The sequence below is a fragment of the Capricornis sumatraensis genome, chromosome 2 (genome assembly GCF_032405125.1).
Source record: "Capricornis sumatraensis isolate serow.1 chromosome 2, serow.2, whole genome shotgun sequence".
NCBI lineage: Eukaryota > Metazoa > Chordata > Mammalia > Artiodactyla > Bovidae > Capricornis > Capricornis sumatraensis.
Window position 1 is genome coordinate 132,002,946 of NC_091070.1, and position 18,390 is coordinate 132,021,335.

An 18,390-nucleotide genomic window follows, 5' to 3' on the forward strand; every position below is an offset into this window, starting at 1 on the left:
TACTCCTAGTAACCCAAGAGAGATGAAAACCTTTGTTTACATAAAAATCCATACACATGGTTCAGTTTAGTTCAGTCATTCAGTTGTGTCTGACCCTTTGTGACCCCATGAACCACAGCATGCCAGGCCTCCCTGTCCATCACCAACTCCCGGAGTTTACCCAAACTCATGTCCATAGAGTCGGTGATGCCATCCAACCATCTCATCCTCTGTCATCCCCTTCTCCTTCTGCCCTCAATCTTTCCCAGAATCAGGGTCTTTTCATATGGGTCAGCTCTTTGCATCAGGTGGCCAAAGTATTGGAGTTTCAGCTTCAACATCAGTCCTTCGAATGAACACCCAGGACTGATCTCCTTTAGGATGGACTGGTTGGATCTCCTTGCAGTCCAAGGGACTCTTAAGAGTCTTCTCCAACACCACAGTTCAAAAGCATCAATTATTCAATGCTCAGCTTTCTTTACAGTCCAACTCTCACATCCATATATGATCACTGGAAAAACCATAGCCTTGATTAGACGGATCTTTTTTGGCAAAGTAATGTCTCTTGCTTTTTAATATGCTGTCTAGGTTGGTCATAACTTTCCTGCAAGGACTAAGTGTCTTTTAATTTCATGACTGCAGTGATTTTGGAGTCCCCAAAAATAAAGTCAGCCACTGTTTCCCCATCTACTTCCCATGAAGTGATGAGACCGGATGCTATGATCTTAGTTTTCTGAATGTTGAGCTTTAAGCCAACTTTTTCACTTTCTTCTTTAACTTTCATCAGGAGGCTCTTTAGTTCTTCACTTTCTGCCATAAGGGTGGTGTCATCTGCATATCTGAGGTTATTGATATTTCTCCCGGCAGTCTTAATTCCAGCTTGTGCTTTATCCAGCCCAGCGTTTCTCATGATGTACTCTACATATGAGTTAAATAAGCAGGGTGACAATATACAGCCTTCACGTACTCCTTTTCCTATTTGGAACCAGTCTGTTGGTTGTTCCATGTCCAGTTCTAACTGTTGCTTCCTGACCTGCATACAGGTTTCTCAAGAGGCAGGTCAGGTGGTCTGGTATTCCCATCTCTTTCAGAATTTTCCACAGTTAGTGGTGATCTACACAGTCAAAGCCTTTGGCATAGTCAGTAAAGCAGAAATAGACGTTTTTCTGGAACTCTCTTGCTTTTTTGATGATCCAGTGGATGTTGGCAATTTGATCTCTGGTTCCTCTGCCTTTTCTAAAACCAGCTTGAACATCTGGAAGTTCACGGTTCATGTATCACTGAAGCCTGGCTTGGAGAATTTTGAGCATTACTTTACTCGTGTGTGAGAGGAGTGCAATTGTGTGGTAGTTGAGCATTCTGTGGTATTGCCTTTCTTTGGGATTGGAACGAAAACTGACCTTTTCTAGTCGTGTGGCCACTGCTGAGTTTTCCAGATTTGCTGACATATTAACACTTTCACAGCATCAATGTTTATTGTAGTACTATTCACAGTAGCCAAAAGGTGAAAACCAAATATCCATCAAATGATGAATGGACAAACAAATGTAGTGTATACATATAATGGAATATTATTTATATCTATAATATTATTTATATTATACAATGGAATATTATTTTGTATAATATTATTCCACAAAAAGAATGGTGTCCTGATACATGCTACAACATGGATATATGCTAAGTGAATTAAACCGGTCACAAAAGACCATATATTAAATGATTCTGTTTGTATCAAATATCTGGAATGGGCAAATCTAGAGACAGAAAGTATATTAGTGGTTGCTTAGAGCTGAGGGAGGTTGGGAGTGGAGAGGGTGATAACTAAAGAGTATGGTGTTTCTTTTTTTTTAAATTTATTTTATTGATGTCTAATTCATTTACATTGTTGTGTTAATTTCTACTGTGGAGCAAAGTGATTTCATTATACATATATATACATTCTTCTTCATATTCTTTTCCATTATGATTTATCACAGGATATTAAATATATTTCCCTGTGCTAAATCGAACTTTGTTGTTTATCCATTCTCTCTATAATCGTTTGCATCTGCTGATCTCAAACTCCCAATTCATCCCTCTCCCACCTCCCTTCCCCTGGCTTCCATAAGTCTGTTCTCTGTGTCTGTGAGTCTGTTTCTGTTTCATGAAAGTTCATTTGTGCCATATTTTAGGGTCCACATATAAGTGAGATCATATGATATTTGTCTTTCTAACTTGGTTCCTTAAGTATGATCATCTCTAGGTCCATCCATGTTGCTACACTATTTCACTCTTTCTTATGGCTGAGTAGTATTCCATTATATGTATACACATATATATATATATTTTATATATATACACAACAGCTTTATCCATTCATCTGTCAGTGGACATTTAGACTGGTTTTTGTACATGTTGCCACAATGAACACTGAGGTGTATGAATCTTTTCAAATTATAGTTTACTGCAGATATATGCCTAGGAGTAGGATTGCCAGATCATATAGTAATTCTATCTTTAGTTTTTTGAGGAACCTCCTGTTTTCTGTAGTGGCTACCCTAATATACATTTGGGTTTCCTTTTGAAGTGATAAAAATATTCTGAAATTGTGGTGATGGTTGCACATATCTGTTAATGTACTAAAAACTATTGAATTGTGTACTTTAAATGGGTGAATGGTAAAGTATATAAATTATATCTCAATGAAGTGTTACTAAAAGCTAAATTAAAAAGTAATACCTCCTATCCATATTCCTATATGTATCTATACCTATAGTAAAGCACATAGTCTGATTATAATTAATTTAAGAAATCTGTCTTTCTTGGGAATTCCCTGGTGGTCCATTGGTTGGGAATCTGTGCTTTCAACTGCCAAGGGGGCCAGAATAGATCCCAGGTTAGGGAACAAAGATCCCAGAAGCTGTGTAGCATGGCCTCCCTGCCCCACCCCAAAATCTGTCTCTCTCATTACATTAGGAAGCTCCAGAGAATAGTGTCTTGGCATTCCCTAACAAGCATAGTGCTTTGCACTATGTTTAAGAATTGAACTTCTTAACAATTAAGTTCCTTCACTGTAAAAAAAGGGCAACCCACTCCCGTATCTTGCCTGGAGAATCCTCTTGCCTGGAGAATCCGATGGACAGAGAAGCCTGGTGGGCTTGTAGTCCATGGGATTACAGAGAGTTGGACACGACTGAGTCACACACACACACACACACACACACACACACGACGCGACTGAGTCACACACACACACACACACACACACACACACTGTAAAGGAGAAATAAAAAAAGATTGCCACAACATGTTGTTCCAAAATTGTGTTTTATAGTTTTTTACATTTATGCTTTTTTGGAAAAATAAATAATTTTCTCATATATTATTTCTTCAGCTTAGTTTCCATTTTGTATTTAAAGTTGCGCATAAGTCATTTATTACCTTATTTTTACCTTTAGGCGTATTCTGATCTTTGGGATTTGCATATATACAAGCATTTTATACACGTTATCAGTAAGACCTTCTTGTCATTTCAACTAGCTTAATGTTTGTTTTTTAAATCAAGTTAACTTAATGAAATTTGAATCTACACTTTTGTGGATGTTTGAATTTAACATAATTTTTCTTTTTGTGTGTGTGGTGTATCTATGTGTGTATGTTATTTTTCTAGTATTTACTAGAGATGAAAAGTCTCATTTTACCTCCAGAACACATTCTGAAACGGGGTGATAGTGAAGCAATTGCCTATGCTTTCTTTCATCTTCAGCACTGGAAGAGAATAGAAGGTGCTCTTAATCTGTTACAGTGCACATGGGAAGGCAGTAAGTATTCTTTTCCAAATGCAATGCTAATCTTTCTGACTATTCATTGCATTCACAGGCAGTCTTTTTTTAATGAGATTGTCTGGGTTTCCTTAAGGATTTATTGTTCAGATTGGTTTGAAAGTGAACTCTGTGGTGTTCATTGGTTTATTGGTAGAAGAAATGTGTAATGTGCTTATATTAAAACCACATTTAGGAAAAGCAGGATGAAAAACTGCTTGGGTATTCTGCTCTATGTTCACTTGAATTAAATATTTATAAGGAAAAAAAATTAAAATTTATATCCATTTATTTTTTAATGTGGCTTGCTACTCTAATATTTTTTAAATTGGACTTTTTTTGGTTTTGAGATGTGTACAATATGAAACTTTTTTTTCATTACTGAAATCAACTTAATTCTTTAAAAATTAAAATAAAAATACTTATTTTCAAAAATTGATGACTGTGCCAGGTCTTAGTTGTAGCATGTAGAATCTAGTTCCCTGACCAGGGCTTGAACCCATGCCCCCTGCTTTGAGAGCTTTGAGTCTTAGCTACTACTGAATCAGTAGGGAAATCCCTCCCCAATTTTTTAATTGTGGTAAAATATATATAACATAAAAGCATTTTAAACATTTTAAAATGCTCAGTTCTGTGAAATACGTGTACATTGTTGTGCAACCATCACCATCATCCATCCTGAGTTTTTTCATCATCCCAAACTGAAATTGTGTACCAACTGAAATATAACTCCTCATTCTTTCCTCCTTCCCAGCCCCCTGGTAACCATTCTATTTTTGTCTCTATGAGTTTGACTATTCTAGGTATCTCATATAAGTGAAATCATACATTTGTCCTTTGATATGTGGCTTATTTCATTTACCATATTGTTGAAGTATGTGTAAGAGTTTTATTCTTTTTAAGGATGAATAATATTCCATTGTAAGTATATACAAAATTTTGTTTATCCATTCATCCATCAGTGGACATTTGGGCTGTTTCCACCTTTTGGCTATTGTGGATAATGGTGCTGTGAACATGGGTACATAAATACCTGTTCAGGTTCTTGCTTTCAATTCTTTTGGGTGTACTCCTAGAAGTGGAATTGCTAGATCATATAATTTTGTGTTTAATTCTTTGAGGAACCACCGTACTATTTTCTATAGTAGCTAAACCATTTAACATTCCACTTGCAATGCACAGGGCTTTCACTTTCTGTATATCCTTGCCAATACTTATTATTTTCTGGTTTTTGGTAATAGCACCCTAATGGGTATGAAATAGTACCTCATTTTGATTTGCATTTCCCTAATAATAATGTTGAACATATTTTTATGTGTTAATTGGCCATTTGTATATTTCTTTGGAAAATTGGATTATTTTCTACTAACTACCAGGTCTCTCATTTGTAACTTCTTAAAATTAGCTGTAGATGAAAATTCAAAAATAAATTCAGTGCACATTCTAAATAACAACTAAAACTTGTTAACCTCCTCAGTTCTCAAACATTGCACTGAGGCACTTTTGGATATTATAGTAAATTCACAAGAGTGCCATGAGATTTTAAATTATTCATAGAAATGCAGCAATACACCATTCAAACTGTTGCTCTAGATAGTTAAAGGTTTCAACAGTACTCTCTGTTTTCTTTCAATGTTGTCATAGCTTTGCAAAGCTGGGTTTTTGTTAGTTGCTATGATTAAAGGAAGTACCACACAAAACTCAGTGTGGAACAGGAAATGAGGATGGTATTATCCAAAGTGATTTTGAGGTTTGAGAAATTATGTGGTGTCCCACAGGCTCATATATCCCATTAGGGAGAAATGATGGTTATTTAAAAATGAAATAACTTTTTTCCTTTAATTTATGTGTATTTTTTTCAACTTGCTGCTAAGCTGTTGGAGCAAAAGCTTTTGAAATTGATCAGACCCACTACTTAATAAGTGGAATTGTTAAATACTTCTTACACCCTGGGGGCATCATAGCAAATTACTGAGACATGAATGGCACCATGTGTCCTTGAATCAAGAAAATTTGGGAACCTCTGTATTAACTTTTGCTGAGCGTTAGGCCCTGTGCTTGATACTGACAATGTACAGATTAATGAAAGCAGAACTACTAAAACTGAGGAGCTCGATGTTTGGGGGTACTTAGATTTTCTTTTGCTTTTTCTCCAATAGTTTGCAAGATTCTCAAAACTATGTAGCCTATCTTAATCCCTTTGTACGTGTCATCAACGCCTAGCCTGCTTGGTACGTAGGAAGTTATCCATAAGTATATGATTGATTTTGTGATTTAATGAATGATCTCCTAGTGTCACTGATTTAATTTGTTCTGTGACTTTGGACAAGTCACTGAATTTTATTGTAGCAAAACAAAAATCTGTATTTTGACAAAAGTTCATAGATCCAAGCATTAAAGAAAAAACAAAAACCTTATAATTTTGATAGTTGAGTAGATCAATAAAGATTTCTTCTTTAAGAAGTCTGTAGGAATGGATGATAATCTAGATAAAGGATGCATAAACTTTTTCTGTAAAGGACTAGTTGGTAAATATTTAGTCTTTGTGGGCCATAGTCTCTGTCACAATTACCCAACTCTTACAGCATGAAAGCAGCCTTTTATAATATATAAATGAGGAGACATGGCTATATTCTAATATAATTTTGTTTACAAAAACAGATAGTGGTCCAGGTCTGACCAAAGGTGACCCCTTTAGATACTTAATTTAGGTACTTTGGTGATCCCTGATCTAAGTTAATCTCTGCTTACAGAAAACTGTGGTATCAGCTCAAATATGAAGTTAGGATCCATTGAAAACTCTTAGGTTGACAGAAGTTATGACTACAACAGTTGTGTGATTTCCCTAGAAGTGGAATTCACATGTGAAGAGTTAAATATTTTGTGTTTGTAATGAGGAGACTGAGGCAAGAAGGACACAGCCAGTCTTATCTTCCACTACTCCCTTTAGTTTTATTTCAGTTAGAACATTCACTATTCTCTAAATAAGCTTTATTCTTCTTATTTGTTCCTCTGCATATTCTGTTTCTTTCCTATAAAATGTGTCTCTAAAAAAGAAAACAAAATGCTATGTGGGGGACTTCCCTGGTGGTCCAGTGTCTAAGACTCTATGCTCCCAATGCCAGGGGCCCACGTTCCACCTGTAGTCCAGGAACTAGATTCCACATGCCGCAAAAAAAGAAAAAAGATCCCCCATGCTGCCTTGAAGATTGAAGATCCCGTATGCTGCAACTAAGACTGGGTACAACTGAACAAATATTTTTTTTTAATAAATTTTATAAATGCTGTGAGACATTTTAATAAAAATACATCTCCAAAATAGCTTTGATTATAGTAGATGATGAAAGTGAGATTGAATTGCATGTCAACAAATGTATATTTTTTTCCCTCAGCTTTTAGAATGATTCCATATCCATTAGAGAAAGGCCATCTATTTTATCCTTATCCCAGCTGCACAGAGACTGCTGATAGAGAGCTCTTACCTCGTAAGTAAATATTCAAGTTTTTCTAAACTTAAAATTAGTTGTGAGATTATTTTTCATAGTATTCTCCCATTTTAAAAGTACCTCTGGTCGAAGTTCAGGATACTGTTGAAATACTATTTTAACCAGTTCTTGGATATAGTTGCATAATTTAGTTTATATTTTTGTGGTAAAACCTTGTACTTGGTGCAATGATGGACACATAGATGAAAGTTTTTGTTTTTCTTTTCTTATAAGCACTCATCTTAAAGAAAAAATAATACCAATCCTTCACAAACTCTTTTCAGAAAATGAAGAAGGAGCACTCTTCAGCTCATTCTGTGAGACCAGTATTACCCTGACAACACAGTCAGACAAAACATTACAAGAAAGCTATAGAACAATATCTCTCATGAACATAGACACAAATGTCTTCAACAAAATGTTAGCAAACTGAATCCAACAACATGTAAAAAGAATTATGCTCCATGGCCAATTGGGATTTACCTCACAAATGTGAGGTTGCTTTAACATCTGAAAATGTAATAGAATAAAGGACAATAGATGGAGAATAGCATTTGACAAAAATCCTATACCCATTGATGATAAGAATTCTGAACAAACTGGGATTAAAGGGAGCTTCCTCAACCTGATAAAGAGCTTCTACGAAAAACCCACAGCTAACATCCTACTTAATGATGAAAGATTGAATGCTTTCCCTCTAAGATCAGGAACAAGACAAGGATGTCTGCTCTTTTCTCTTCAGCATTGTAGTAAAGGTTCTAGTTAATGCCATCAAGCACGAAAAAGAAATAAAAGGCATTCATGTTCTAAAGAAAGAAGTAAAACTTTTTATTCACAGATGACATAATCTTCATGAATTCCATAAAAATACTATTACAACTAATAAACTAGTTTAGCAAGGTTGCAGGATATAATATTGATATATATGTGTATGTGTGTATGTGTGTGTGTGTGTGTGTGTATGTATATATAACTCAGTCATATATTTATATACCAGCAATGAATAATCCAAATGAAAACTAGAAAACAGACCCAATGAGAGTAGCATCAAAAAGAACAAACAATTTAGGAATAAATTAAAAGAAATGTGAAATTTTTAAAATCCACTAAATACTGCTTAGAAGAATTAAAGAAAATTAAATAGAGAGATAGTCCATGTTTATGAATTGGAAGCCCCAGTATTATTTTTATGAAAGTTCTCTTCTAATTGATCTATTAATTCAATACAGTTCTTACAAATTGATAAGCTGATCCCAAAATGTATATGGCATGTTAAAGGACCCAGAACAGTCAAAATAAGCTTTACAAAGTAGAGTGAAATCGGAGGGACTGTACTTCCCAATATATTAAAAAAAAAAAAAAAAGAAATAATCAAAGAGTCAAGAGGAGAACAAGAAATACATAAGGGTTATGATTGTGGAAAGTGTTTTTGTCTAGTTCCTGCTTTTAGGAAGCTAAACTTTCAAAAGAATAGTCTGTGCTTTTTGTCTCAGCTGCCTTATCATCCACTCACTCTTTTTCTGTATGAGCTGGTAAATTTGTTGCAGAGTACATCATGAGAAACGCTGGGCTGGAAGAAGCACAAGCTGGAATCAAGACTGCCGGGAGAAATATCAATAACCTCAGATATGCAAATGACACTACCCTTATGGCAGAAAAGTGAAGAGGAGCTAAAAAGCCTCTTGATGAAAGTGAAAGTGGAGAGTGAAAAAGTTGGCTTCAAGCTCAACATTCATGGCATCTGGTCCCATCACTTCATGGGAAATAGATGGGGAAACAGTAGAAACAGTGTCAGACTTTATTTTTTGGGGCTCCAAAATCACTGCAGATGCTGACTGCAGCCATGAAATTAAAAGACGCTTACTCCTTGGAAGAAAAGTTATGACCAACCTAGATATTCAAAAGCAGAGACATTACTTTGCCAGCTAAGGTCCGACTAGTCAAGGCTATGGTTTTTCCAGTAGTCATGTATGGATGTGAGAGTTGGACTGTGAAAAAGGCTGAGCGCCGAAGAATTGATGCTTTTGAACTGTGGTGTTGGAGAAGACTCTTGAGAGTCCCTTGGACTGCAAGGAGATCCAACCAGTCCATTCTGAAGGAGATCAGCCCTGGGATTTCTTTGGAAGGAATGATGCTAAAGCTGAAATTCCAGTAGTTTGGCCACCTAATGCAAAGATTTGACTCATTAGAAAAGACTTTGATGCTGGGAGGGATTGGGGGCAGGAGGAGAAGGGGACGACTGAGGATGAGATGGCTGGATGGCATCACTGACTCAATGGACGTGAATCTGAGTGAACTCCAGGAGATGGTGATGGACAGGGAGGCCTGGCGTGCTGCGATTCATGGGGTCGCAAAGAGTTGGACACAACTGAGCGACTGAACTGAATTGAACTGATCCTTTCTATGATTTAACTGATACGTAAGGATGCTAACAGTTATAAACACTAGTTTCCTCTTATAATATAAATCTGTACCACAGTTTTTACATTTCTGGGTCCATTAGAACTAAAGTCTAGGAAGGAAAGTTGCAGTTTTACAGCCATCAGACTTAAGAGCTGAAAAGTTCAAACAGATAGATAAAAACTTAGGAGAGCTTATGGAAGTTGAGTATGCTGATATTTTTCTCCCACAATTTTAATTTTTGAGTATGTTGCATATGTGACATGTCAACCATATATACACATCCATGTGTGTGTTATATGTTTAAATATTTCATTATGTAATCTTTAACATATGCATACATAGCCTTTATATTTTATATCTCTACATACATGGGGTTAAGATATCTTTGTAAGTTATATAATATGTATATTATTAAAGATATGTTTTATAAGTAGTAAATGTTGTAAGCACTCTTTGGGTATAAGAGAGCCACTTCATGTTAGCTTAAAAATAAAGAGAATTTGTTGGAAGAAGCCTGAATTATCTCAAAAAACACAAAGGCAACAATTATAGTTGCACCTTGGAAGAGACCAGAACCAGAAGGCTATCAGGATTTCTATCAGGAGTCAGTTCTCTGTGTATCTCTGTCTCTGACTGCCTTTTTCAGTCTCTCCTATTCTTACTTTCCTTTTTCATTCCTCAACTCCATCTTTTCTTTGTATGAACTTTCATTTCTGCTTCTCTCAGTGTATCTGCTTCATTTTTATCTTTCTCTTTGCAGTTTGGCTCTCCCTTTCTTAGACACATGTAGCCAGGCTTGATTCTCCGGTGCAGCTCTGAATTTACATGTCATCAATTCAGGAGGATAATATAGAATGAAGAATATCTCAATCCTGCTTCTAAAACTTCTGGGAGAGTAAATCAGATTTACCCAGGTGTTCATCCCTAATCCAATCTTCTACGGCCTAGGCCTAGTAACAGGATCAGGTTGTGTAAACAAAATTACCAAAATCTCTCTTTCCCTCTACATCACAAAACTGATTTAGGGGTCGTTATTTTCTGGGAGTGAATGAGATCACTAAGGGAGACTGTATAGGGTGTGAGATGTAAATTAAGGGTGAACCATGGTGAAAATTTCTAAGGAATGGGTTGCCGATAAGGAGTCAGAAGATTCAGTGAAGGAGTGGTCTGAGACAGGACAAGAACCAGAACTAGATATCCTAGAAACTAAAAGGAGAAAAGAAATTCCAAGTGAGGAGGAGTATCCACAGTATTAAGTAAGGTAATTACTGAGAAGAATCCATTGACTTTGGCAATTAGAAGGTCATTAGTGTTAGAAATATTTTCCTTCCTCAGGAGAGGGTGGTGGTAGTAGGTGTTGTTTTTCTATTTTAATGGGAACAAGGATATTTGAGGCAGAGGAATGAATCTTTAATTGTGGAACATCAATATGCAAGAGTGTATTACATTAGGCTAATACATTTAACCTAAAATAATGCCCCCCAAATCATTACAGAAGTTGCCTGATAATATAAGGCAAGCTTTCATTGCAGTGTGAATAAAATCATCAAGTCATTATTTTGTATTATCAGAGCCACAGGCTATAAGACAGAGAATTTGTGTAATGGCAGGACTTTGTTATTTCTAGGGGTTTACTCATTTGCAAATTCTAGGAGCTATGAGAGGAGGGATGTTCTGGGGGGGTTAGTTTGATTATATCCTTAGAGTATTTTTTCTGTCTTTATGATAAAATGAACAAATTTTTATTAATGTGGAACTGTAATACCCAAGAGTACTTAAGGTTTTTTGCTTTCAATTCTCCTTCAACCTTGATATGGCTTAAGGCATTCTGGAATTTGCTTATGAACCTCATAAGTTCAGACTTGAACTATTCCCTTAGTTCACATAGCTGTTTAGTTGTCTTTTATGCCTCCTGATAAATTTTTCTCTACAAGTCAGTGATGAAATTTGAACTTTACTTCTAAGGGAGTGTTTCTGTACTAGTCATCCATTATTTTGATGTATTAGCCAAACATTGACTGACAAATGAATCTACAGAAAGCAATCCAAAAAGAAACAATTGAATCTCTCCTATAGTATAAAAATTTCATATTTTAGAAAATTATCCTATTAAAGCTATACAGTTTTCTACCTCATAAAGTAGGAATAATACTATCTATCTCCTAGGATTATTGAAAAAATAATATAAATAAAAGCACTTTGTAAGCCACAGAATGCTATAGTTTAGTTAATATTATTAATTTTGCTGTCTTATGCAAAAGCAACTATAGTAACATTGGCATATGTAAGTATTTGTTCCCTATCTTTGCAAATACCATGGTTTTTATCTTTTGATTTGCTAGAAGTTGGCCTGTCATGGCTGAAGGACAGAGCAAAGGGGACTGATTTTTTTGGGATACTGAAAGCACAGTATTGTTCACAGCTTCTAATGTTTCTAACTTAAAAAAATTTCAGATTTGGTGTGCTTTTACTTTAAACATGACACAAGGCTCTGGAAATTTTCTGCATTTTTAATGAGTTTGCTTTTTGGTATGTACTTTCTGAAGATAGTATATAATACATAAAAAATAACCTGGCTACTGAAGGAAACTTAGGTGTAATCTTCTCTGTGAATCATTATGTTTTAAAACGTTAAATTTATAGTTGACCTTGATTCAACACTGAATTAGTCATTCTTTACTTATGCAGGATATTACATCAGGAATTCCTAGGTCTGTGTCCAACCCTGTGAGCAGCCAACTGAAGTCCCAGAATAGCTCTCAGTTTAACAGACGTTTATTGAGCACCTACTGTGTACCAATCATTGTAATAGGCTCTGGTCATCATTGTTATTCAAGTGTTTTCACATTTCAAATAAGATAAAAATACTTGAATACTATTGGTAATTAAATATCTAATCACTAGAAAAATAATAACCTTTGTAAATGTGTAAATGTAAAAATAAGACAATAGACTCCATTTATGTTCAGAATCTAGGACTTTGATGTTCTGGTTAGATTTTTACAGTGCTCAATGAAATGCCACATATAGGACACTTATTAATAAGTGGGTAAAATTATTAACTGATTGTTCTAGGAAATCTCCAACCACACGTCTATTTCTTGATCTCTGTACTCATGTCTCAGCTCCCAAAGATCAAAAATTAAAACAACACCTTCATAAAGTGCTTACAGTGTTCATCATAACAACTCCATGGCAACTGCTAGAGGGTTTAGCAGCTTATTCAAGATCACACAGCCTATAAGTGACAAAGCTCTTTTTCAAAACCACCTCAGCATGACTACAATTACTGGTCTTTCCCACAGTGCCATCCTTTTCCCAGTTCCCAATAGTCATCTATGTGCTCTTGATGCTATAAATAATGGATAACTTCCTTTTACCTTGCTTGACCAGAGACTTCTTGTGTTTTTTCTTTTAATTTTTCCTTTTTAGTTTTTAGAAATGATTTCACGTGAAAATATAAAAACTGGCTTACACTATATTCTGAAATAAAATCCATTTCCATCTTTTCTATCTTCCAGCGTTTCATCATGTTTCTGTTTACCCAAAGAAGGAGATTCCTTTTTTCATCCATTTCACAGCAGGACTATGTTCTTCTACAGCAATGATAGCTTTTCTTACACACCAGTTTCCTGAAATCATGGGTGTTTTTGCTAAAGCTGTAAGTATGATCTCAAGGACTTGTGTAGAATATTTGTAAAACACACAAGAAACCATCTCTGATCTCTTTGTGCTAAACCAGTTGAGCAGTGGAAGATATTTGTTATAAAGTAAATTACAGGAATTGATTTGTAAAGTTGCTGCCATAAATATGTCAAACATAAGTTTTTGGTGATTTGAGCTATATTTTTGTTGCTTAGAAGTTTTGAAAATACAGTGTCATAAATTATAAAGCTGGTCTTTGTAGATCACTTTTGGTGGTAAACTTAACCCTTGTTACTAGTTAAAGAATAATCCAGCCCTTTTAAATGCATTTTCTTTGGCATTTAAAAAAAAATTCCTTGTTTTGTACAAAAGCCTTTTGGTTTTTCCGTTTAAATGAAATCATTAGTTCTAAGGATTTGCTGAATGTTATATTCAAGAGTGCAGCTAGGCTAGGGAATAAGTAGGTAAGATAGGACAGTTGAGACATTTGTCCTGGGTTCAGAATGTACCCCTTCACTCAAAAGTCCTCCTTGTTATTATATGTGCATATTCTTACTGATCTTCCCAACCTTGGATGTAAAACCATCTACAGACCTTTATTTTCATTTTTACCCTTTAGCTTTGAATTGCTTCCCTATTTCCAGACCCAGGCCCAGAAAGTACTTGAGGACTGATTTTAAAGAGAGTATATCCTGTGATTATTAACTTTTCTACATAAACTTATTAATTAATGTCACTGACTGAAAGCAAAATTACCAAAGAGAAGTCCCTTTAAGTCTCTAAGCCTAATAAAAAAGACATGTCTTGTACATCTTTGCATTTTTACCAAGTAATGAGTTCAAACCCAAAAATAAAATGTTAATTCATTATACTCCCAAATAGAAAAGCACTGAGAACCATAGAAATATTAGCCTTTATAGTAATGCAGTTTCTATATTTTTCTCTATGTGCCTCCTTTATAACTCCCTGTGTCCTCACAGTTTCTTTTCCTGCCTTAAGAATAGTTTATTTTGTGCCTTCAAGATTAGCTGGTTTTCTTCTGGCACCAGTAGTGAGAGCACTGGTTTCTCTTTTTCCCTTAAGGTCAACTATTATAATGTGTTAAGTTGCCACTGGCTGTAGGCCTAAGAGTTTGAGACTACAGTTGATTCTGGGTCAGGCTTCAAGAAGGATGACTTTTTACTGTTGTTCAGGGAGTATAGATATTTGGGTTGGAAACTGACTCTTCTACTTCCTTTTAGTATAAAAAGAAAGCTTACTGATCACACCATAACTCTGTTGCTCGCAGTGGTGCTGATTGGCGAGTGTGTGTGTCTCAAACTGAAATGACCTCACTGTGTAATCTGGCATGGAAAAAAATGGACTAAACAGAGAATCCCGTCCATTTAACAAGCAGAAAAAAATAGGCAGCTGTGTATTTGAGATCATAGAAAAGCAGTGGGAGAGATGGTCTCTCAGGGCATTGGGAAGGAGGTAAAATAGAGAGAGGAGGGAGATCTAGAATCTGGAGTAGAGATATAGTAATTGTTAGCAGTGTCCTTCCATGAAGTACTGGCTAAAATTAATGTGGAGTGTACTCACTGTCTGCTGTACCCATCAGTGTTAGTATATAGTGTCTGCCTTTACCTAAGAGATCTCTGATGCACCAAAAGAGCCTTTAGGATTACATAACACAAGCTCCTAGCAGTGTCTGAGAATAAATAATTATCCATTTGAAAGTTGAATCTTCTTTTTTAGATCAAAAGTTATTAATTTACTGTGATTCTATTTGATGAACAATAAACAGACATTTGTTTACTGTCTTTTGGTATGTGTTGCTGGTATGTAGTGTTTAAAATGTGCCTGACAGCAACTACAGCTAGATTTTATCCCCATGGCCTTTACATGTACAGTTTAAATTCCTAAAAGTTAAGTATTTACTCAAAGTACCTGCAGATCAATATACGGTATGTAGCAGTTCCAAGGGCTATTTCCATTTAAGAATTAATGGGAAATGAAAATATAGGCAGACTCCAGTTTATAAACTCAATAAACAATTACCCTAGTAGACAGACAGCAAGAGAACTAGAGGTTCACATTCTTTTTACCACTTAATATTTTGTGGTCTCTGCCTCAGGAGCATTACCATCACCCAGGACCTTGTTAGAAGCAAGATCCTCAGAGGATTCTATATACATTTAAAGCTTAAGAAGCCCTTGCTCTACTCTACCCCCAATAGAGGAATTTAGAATTCCTGGATGGTGCCACCTTATCAAAGTGGAGAAGGGACAAGATTGTAGAGTCGTTATGAGCAGAGGCTCTGGAGCCAGACTGTTTCGCTTTGGATTTCAGCTGTGATACTTATTGGCTGTGCAACCTTGGGTAAGTTGCTTAACCTTCCCCACCCCCCAGTTGTAAAATGAGAATAGTACTACCTCTTGGATTTTTGTGAGGGCTAAATGAGTTTAAAGTTTATCAAGAATTTAGAATTGTGTCTGCCCACAGTAAAATGTAGGTGTTAGCTGTTGTTGTCATCGTCATTGTCATTATCATCACGGAAGTGCAGCTGTAGTGAGAAACCCTACCCCCTTCATGTTTGGAAGAGCTATGTCCTACTAATAAACCAAAAATGCATTTTTCCATAGAAATAGTAGTAGAAATGGCTGTTAGGTATCATTTAAACAATACTTTTAGTACTATACTTCTGGTACATTATGTGCACCAGAAAGTGAAGAAATGTTTCAAATTCTAGGCACTAGCAAATTGCCTTATGGAGCAGAACCCATTGGTAAGTTGCAAACTGCATGTGTTAAAAATTTTTAGTCAGATATTTGATAGCCAACTACAGTATCAATGAAATATAGAAATCAATGAAGAATCTTTGAAACATATTTATTCTTCTAAGGCAAAGCGGTTTAAGAAAATCTCCTAGTTCCTTCCATTGTTGCCATTGTCTCTTCTTCATCTAATAACCTCTTGTATTATTTCTCATGCTAGAGTAAATTCAGTCTGAATTTGTTAAAATGCATTTGTTACAAAAATTGCTTTTTCATGAAGCAAGGCGCTAGGGATTAGTAATTTGTAGTGATCCTCACTGAACATCAGATTTAGATAAATGGAATGAACTAGAATGGTTAGTGTTTTAGTACCCCTTCTTTTGCATGATATAAAGATATGGAAAAAGATTTCATCTTCAGCACATTAGGACTCTTTCTCCTGATTTTTCTCCTGGCTGAGATGAAAACAGCCTGACAGTAGACATAGAGCAATGGAAAAAAAATTGCATAAATCCCTGGAGATGTGGAATGTGCTGATATCAGAGCTGATAGTCTCTTAAGGCCAGAATTCCTGAAAAAGGAAAAATTGCTTTTAAGTGGTAGGTCATTTTCTCACCTGCTTTGAAGCCTGCTGGGTTAAATATAAGAGTTCAAAGTAAGGGTAGCCAGCAAACCAATGAACTGGAATCTGATTCTGCTTATCTGAAAGGCGCTTCTTTATTTAAGAGCAGCACTGCCCTCTCCTTAGAGAACCAATCTTCATCTACTCTGACTCCTTTCATTCCTCTCTTGCAAGAAAAGCTTTCTTCTTAGTAAGCCTTGGGAGGGCGTTATTACAACAGTGAAAAGACTGAAGATGGTGTTTGGAAATTTCATTAACTTACAGATAAATTCAGGCTTATGGCATGTGCTTTTGTGTTTGAATATAAAAATCCCTAGTTGGGTTTTAACTAAATGGGGCAGCATTTGCAATGTTGGCAGATAAGATGTTATGGGTAAAGACAGAAATTAAAAAGATTTCCAGATAAATTATTTGTTTCACTAAGGCAAAACTTGGTTAAAATTTGTTTCACTGAACACATATTGTAGCTGTGCTAGGGTGGGAATGGGCCCCGTTTCCACATATTTCTACTAATCTTTATGTGGGAAAATGTGGTTGGACATGCCAGTGATGAATTTCTGAGCAACTCATAATTGGCTGGCTTCACTGTAACTAGGGCCTAACAATCTGCTTGATTAATTCTTTAAGGACTACATTAGCCAAGTTGCATGATTTCCAAAGATATAGAAGGTCAGATGTTACACTAACAAAAGACCTCTCTACAGAATGTCTCACTGGGATTTCTTCAGTCCCTTCCCCCAAATAATTAACATTTCTGTCCCTAAATTACATTTTAAAAAGTAATAAGCAGATATAAATGCCAAATGTCTTTTACTGAATAGTAACGAGAACTTTTGAGAAGGTTTGTCCATTATTATAATTTTTTCCAGGACAAAGATTGTCTTCGTAACTAGGAGAGTTGATAGACAATTATAACCATGTATTGATATACATCAGTTTAAAGATTCCTAGTTTACTGTTGTCACAGCCAGTGACATGAAATCTGTCTACAGGTGAAAGGCTTTTTGTATTCTTCATCTGACTTTACTAAAACCCTGAAGTTGCATTCTAAATACCTAGTACCCCATCCAGAAATTAAACTGAAATTAAAATGTTTCTTCACTTTGAAAATGAATTATTTTCAAGAACTAATACAGTTTTAAAAACATCTTGAATTGTAACTAAGCATAAATTCTGGGAAAATACTCTTCTATAACATGCTGTTTCCACAGTAATATATCTGAGGTATTTCCCAGAGAATATCCTGATAATAAAATGAATCTATTGTAATAGGTCAAAAATTTTAAATGTTTACACTTTTGTTCCATTGTTAGTGCCGCTAAAGTTTATTTGGGCAGTCTGGCATATTCCGATTTTGATTTTCTCTTAATAAACTGGGATATTTGTAGCAAGAGAAAAGTTGTTCTCCGCTTTTTATAAGGGTAATTTCTCATACTTCATCCTCATTGTTCTCCTTCAAAAAGAACCAGAATGAGAAATTTATGGAATTGCTAATGTTCTTCTTCATCCAAATGTTCTAAGTACTGAACTCTTCAAAGACGAAAGAGAAAGAATAAAAGCTAGGGCAGTGTACTTTTTAACGCATGTCTATATCCTTTCCCCAGGATTTAATTCAGTTTTGAAGTTTGTGGAAAGCACCCTCTTTCCCTAATAACACGTGCTTAACAAATATGAAATTCATAAAAGCTCTCCCTGAA

General features: G+C 35.5%; 1 protein-coding gene across 4 annotated transcripts in view; it reads left to right on the plus strand.

Annotated features, from left to right (window-relative positions):
* The window catches only part of ST7L (suppression of tumorigenicity 7 like), a 65,728-nt gene extending 50,175 nt beyond the window's left edge, over window positions 1-15,553 (plus strand). For 2 of the 4 annotated variants that reach the window (XM_068963593.1, XM_068963595.1), the window contains exons 12-14: window positions 3,632-3,782; window positions 7,175-7,267; window positions 13,192-13,680. In XM_068963593.1, coding sequence (XP_068819694.1) covers window positions 3,632-3,782; window positions 7,175-7,267; window positions 13,192-13,370 — 423 coding nt within the window. In that variant the 3' untranslated portion in view covers window positions 13,371-13,680. Of the gene's footprint in view, window positions 1-3,631; window positions 3,783-7,174; window positions 7,268-13,191; window positions 13,681-15,431 lie in introns of those variants that run through there. The other 2 variants (XM_068963594.1, XM_068963596.1) reach the window with 2 other exon arrangements.
* The last annotated feature ends 2,837 nt before the right edge of the window (window positions 15,554-18,390 follow it).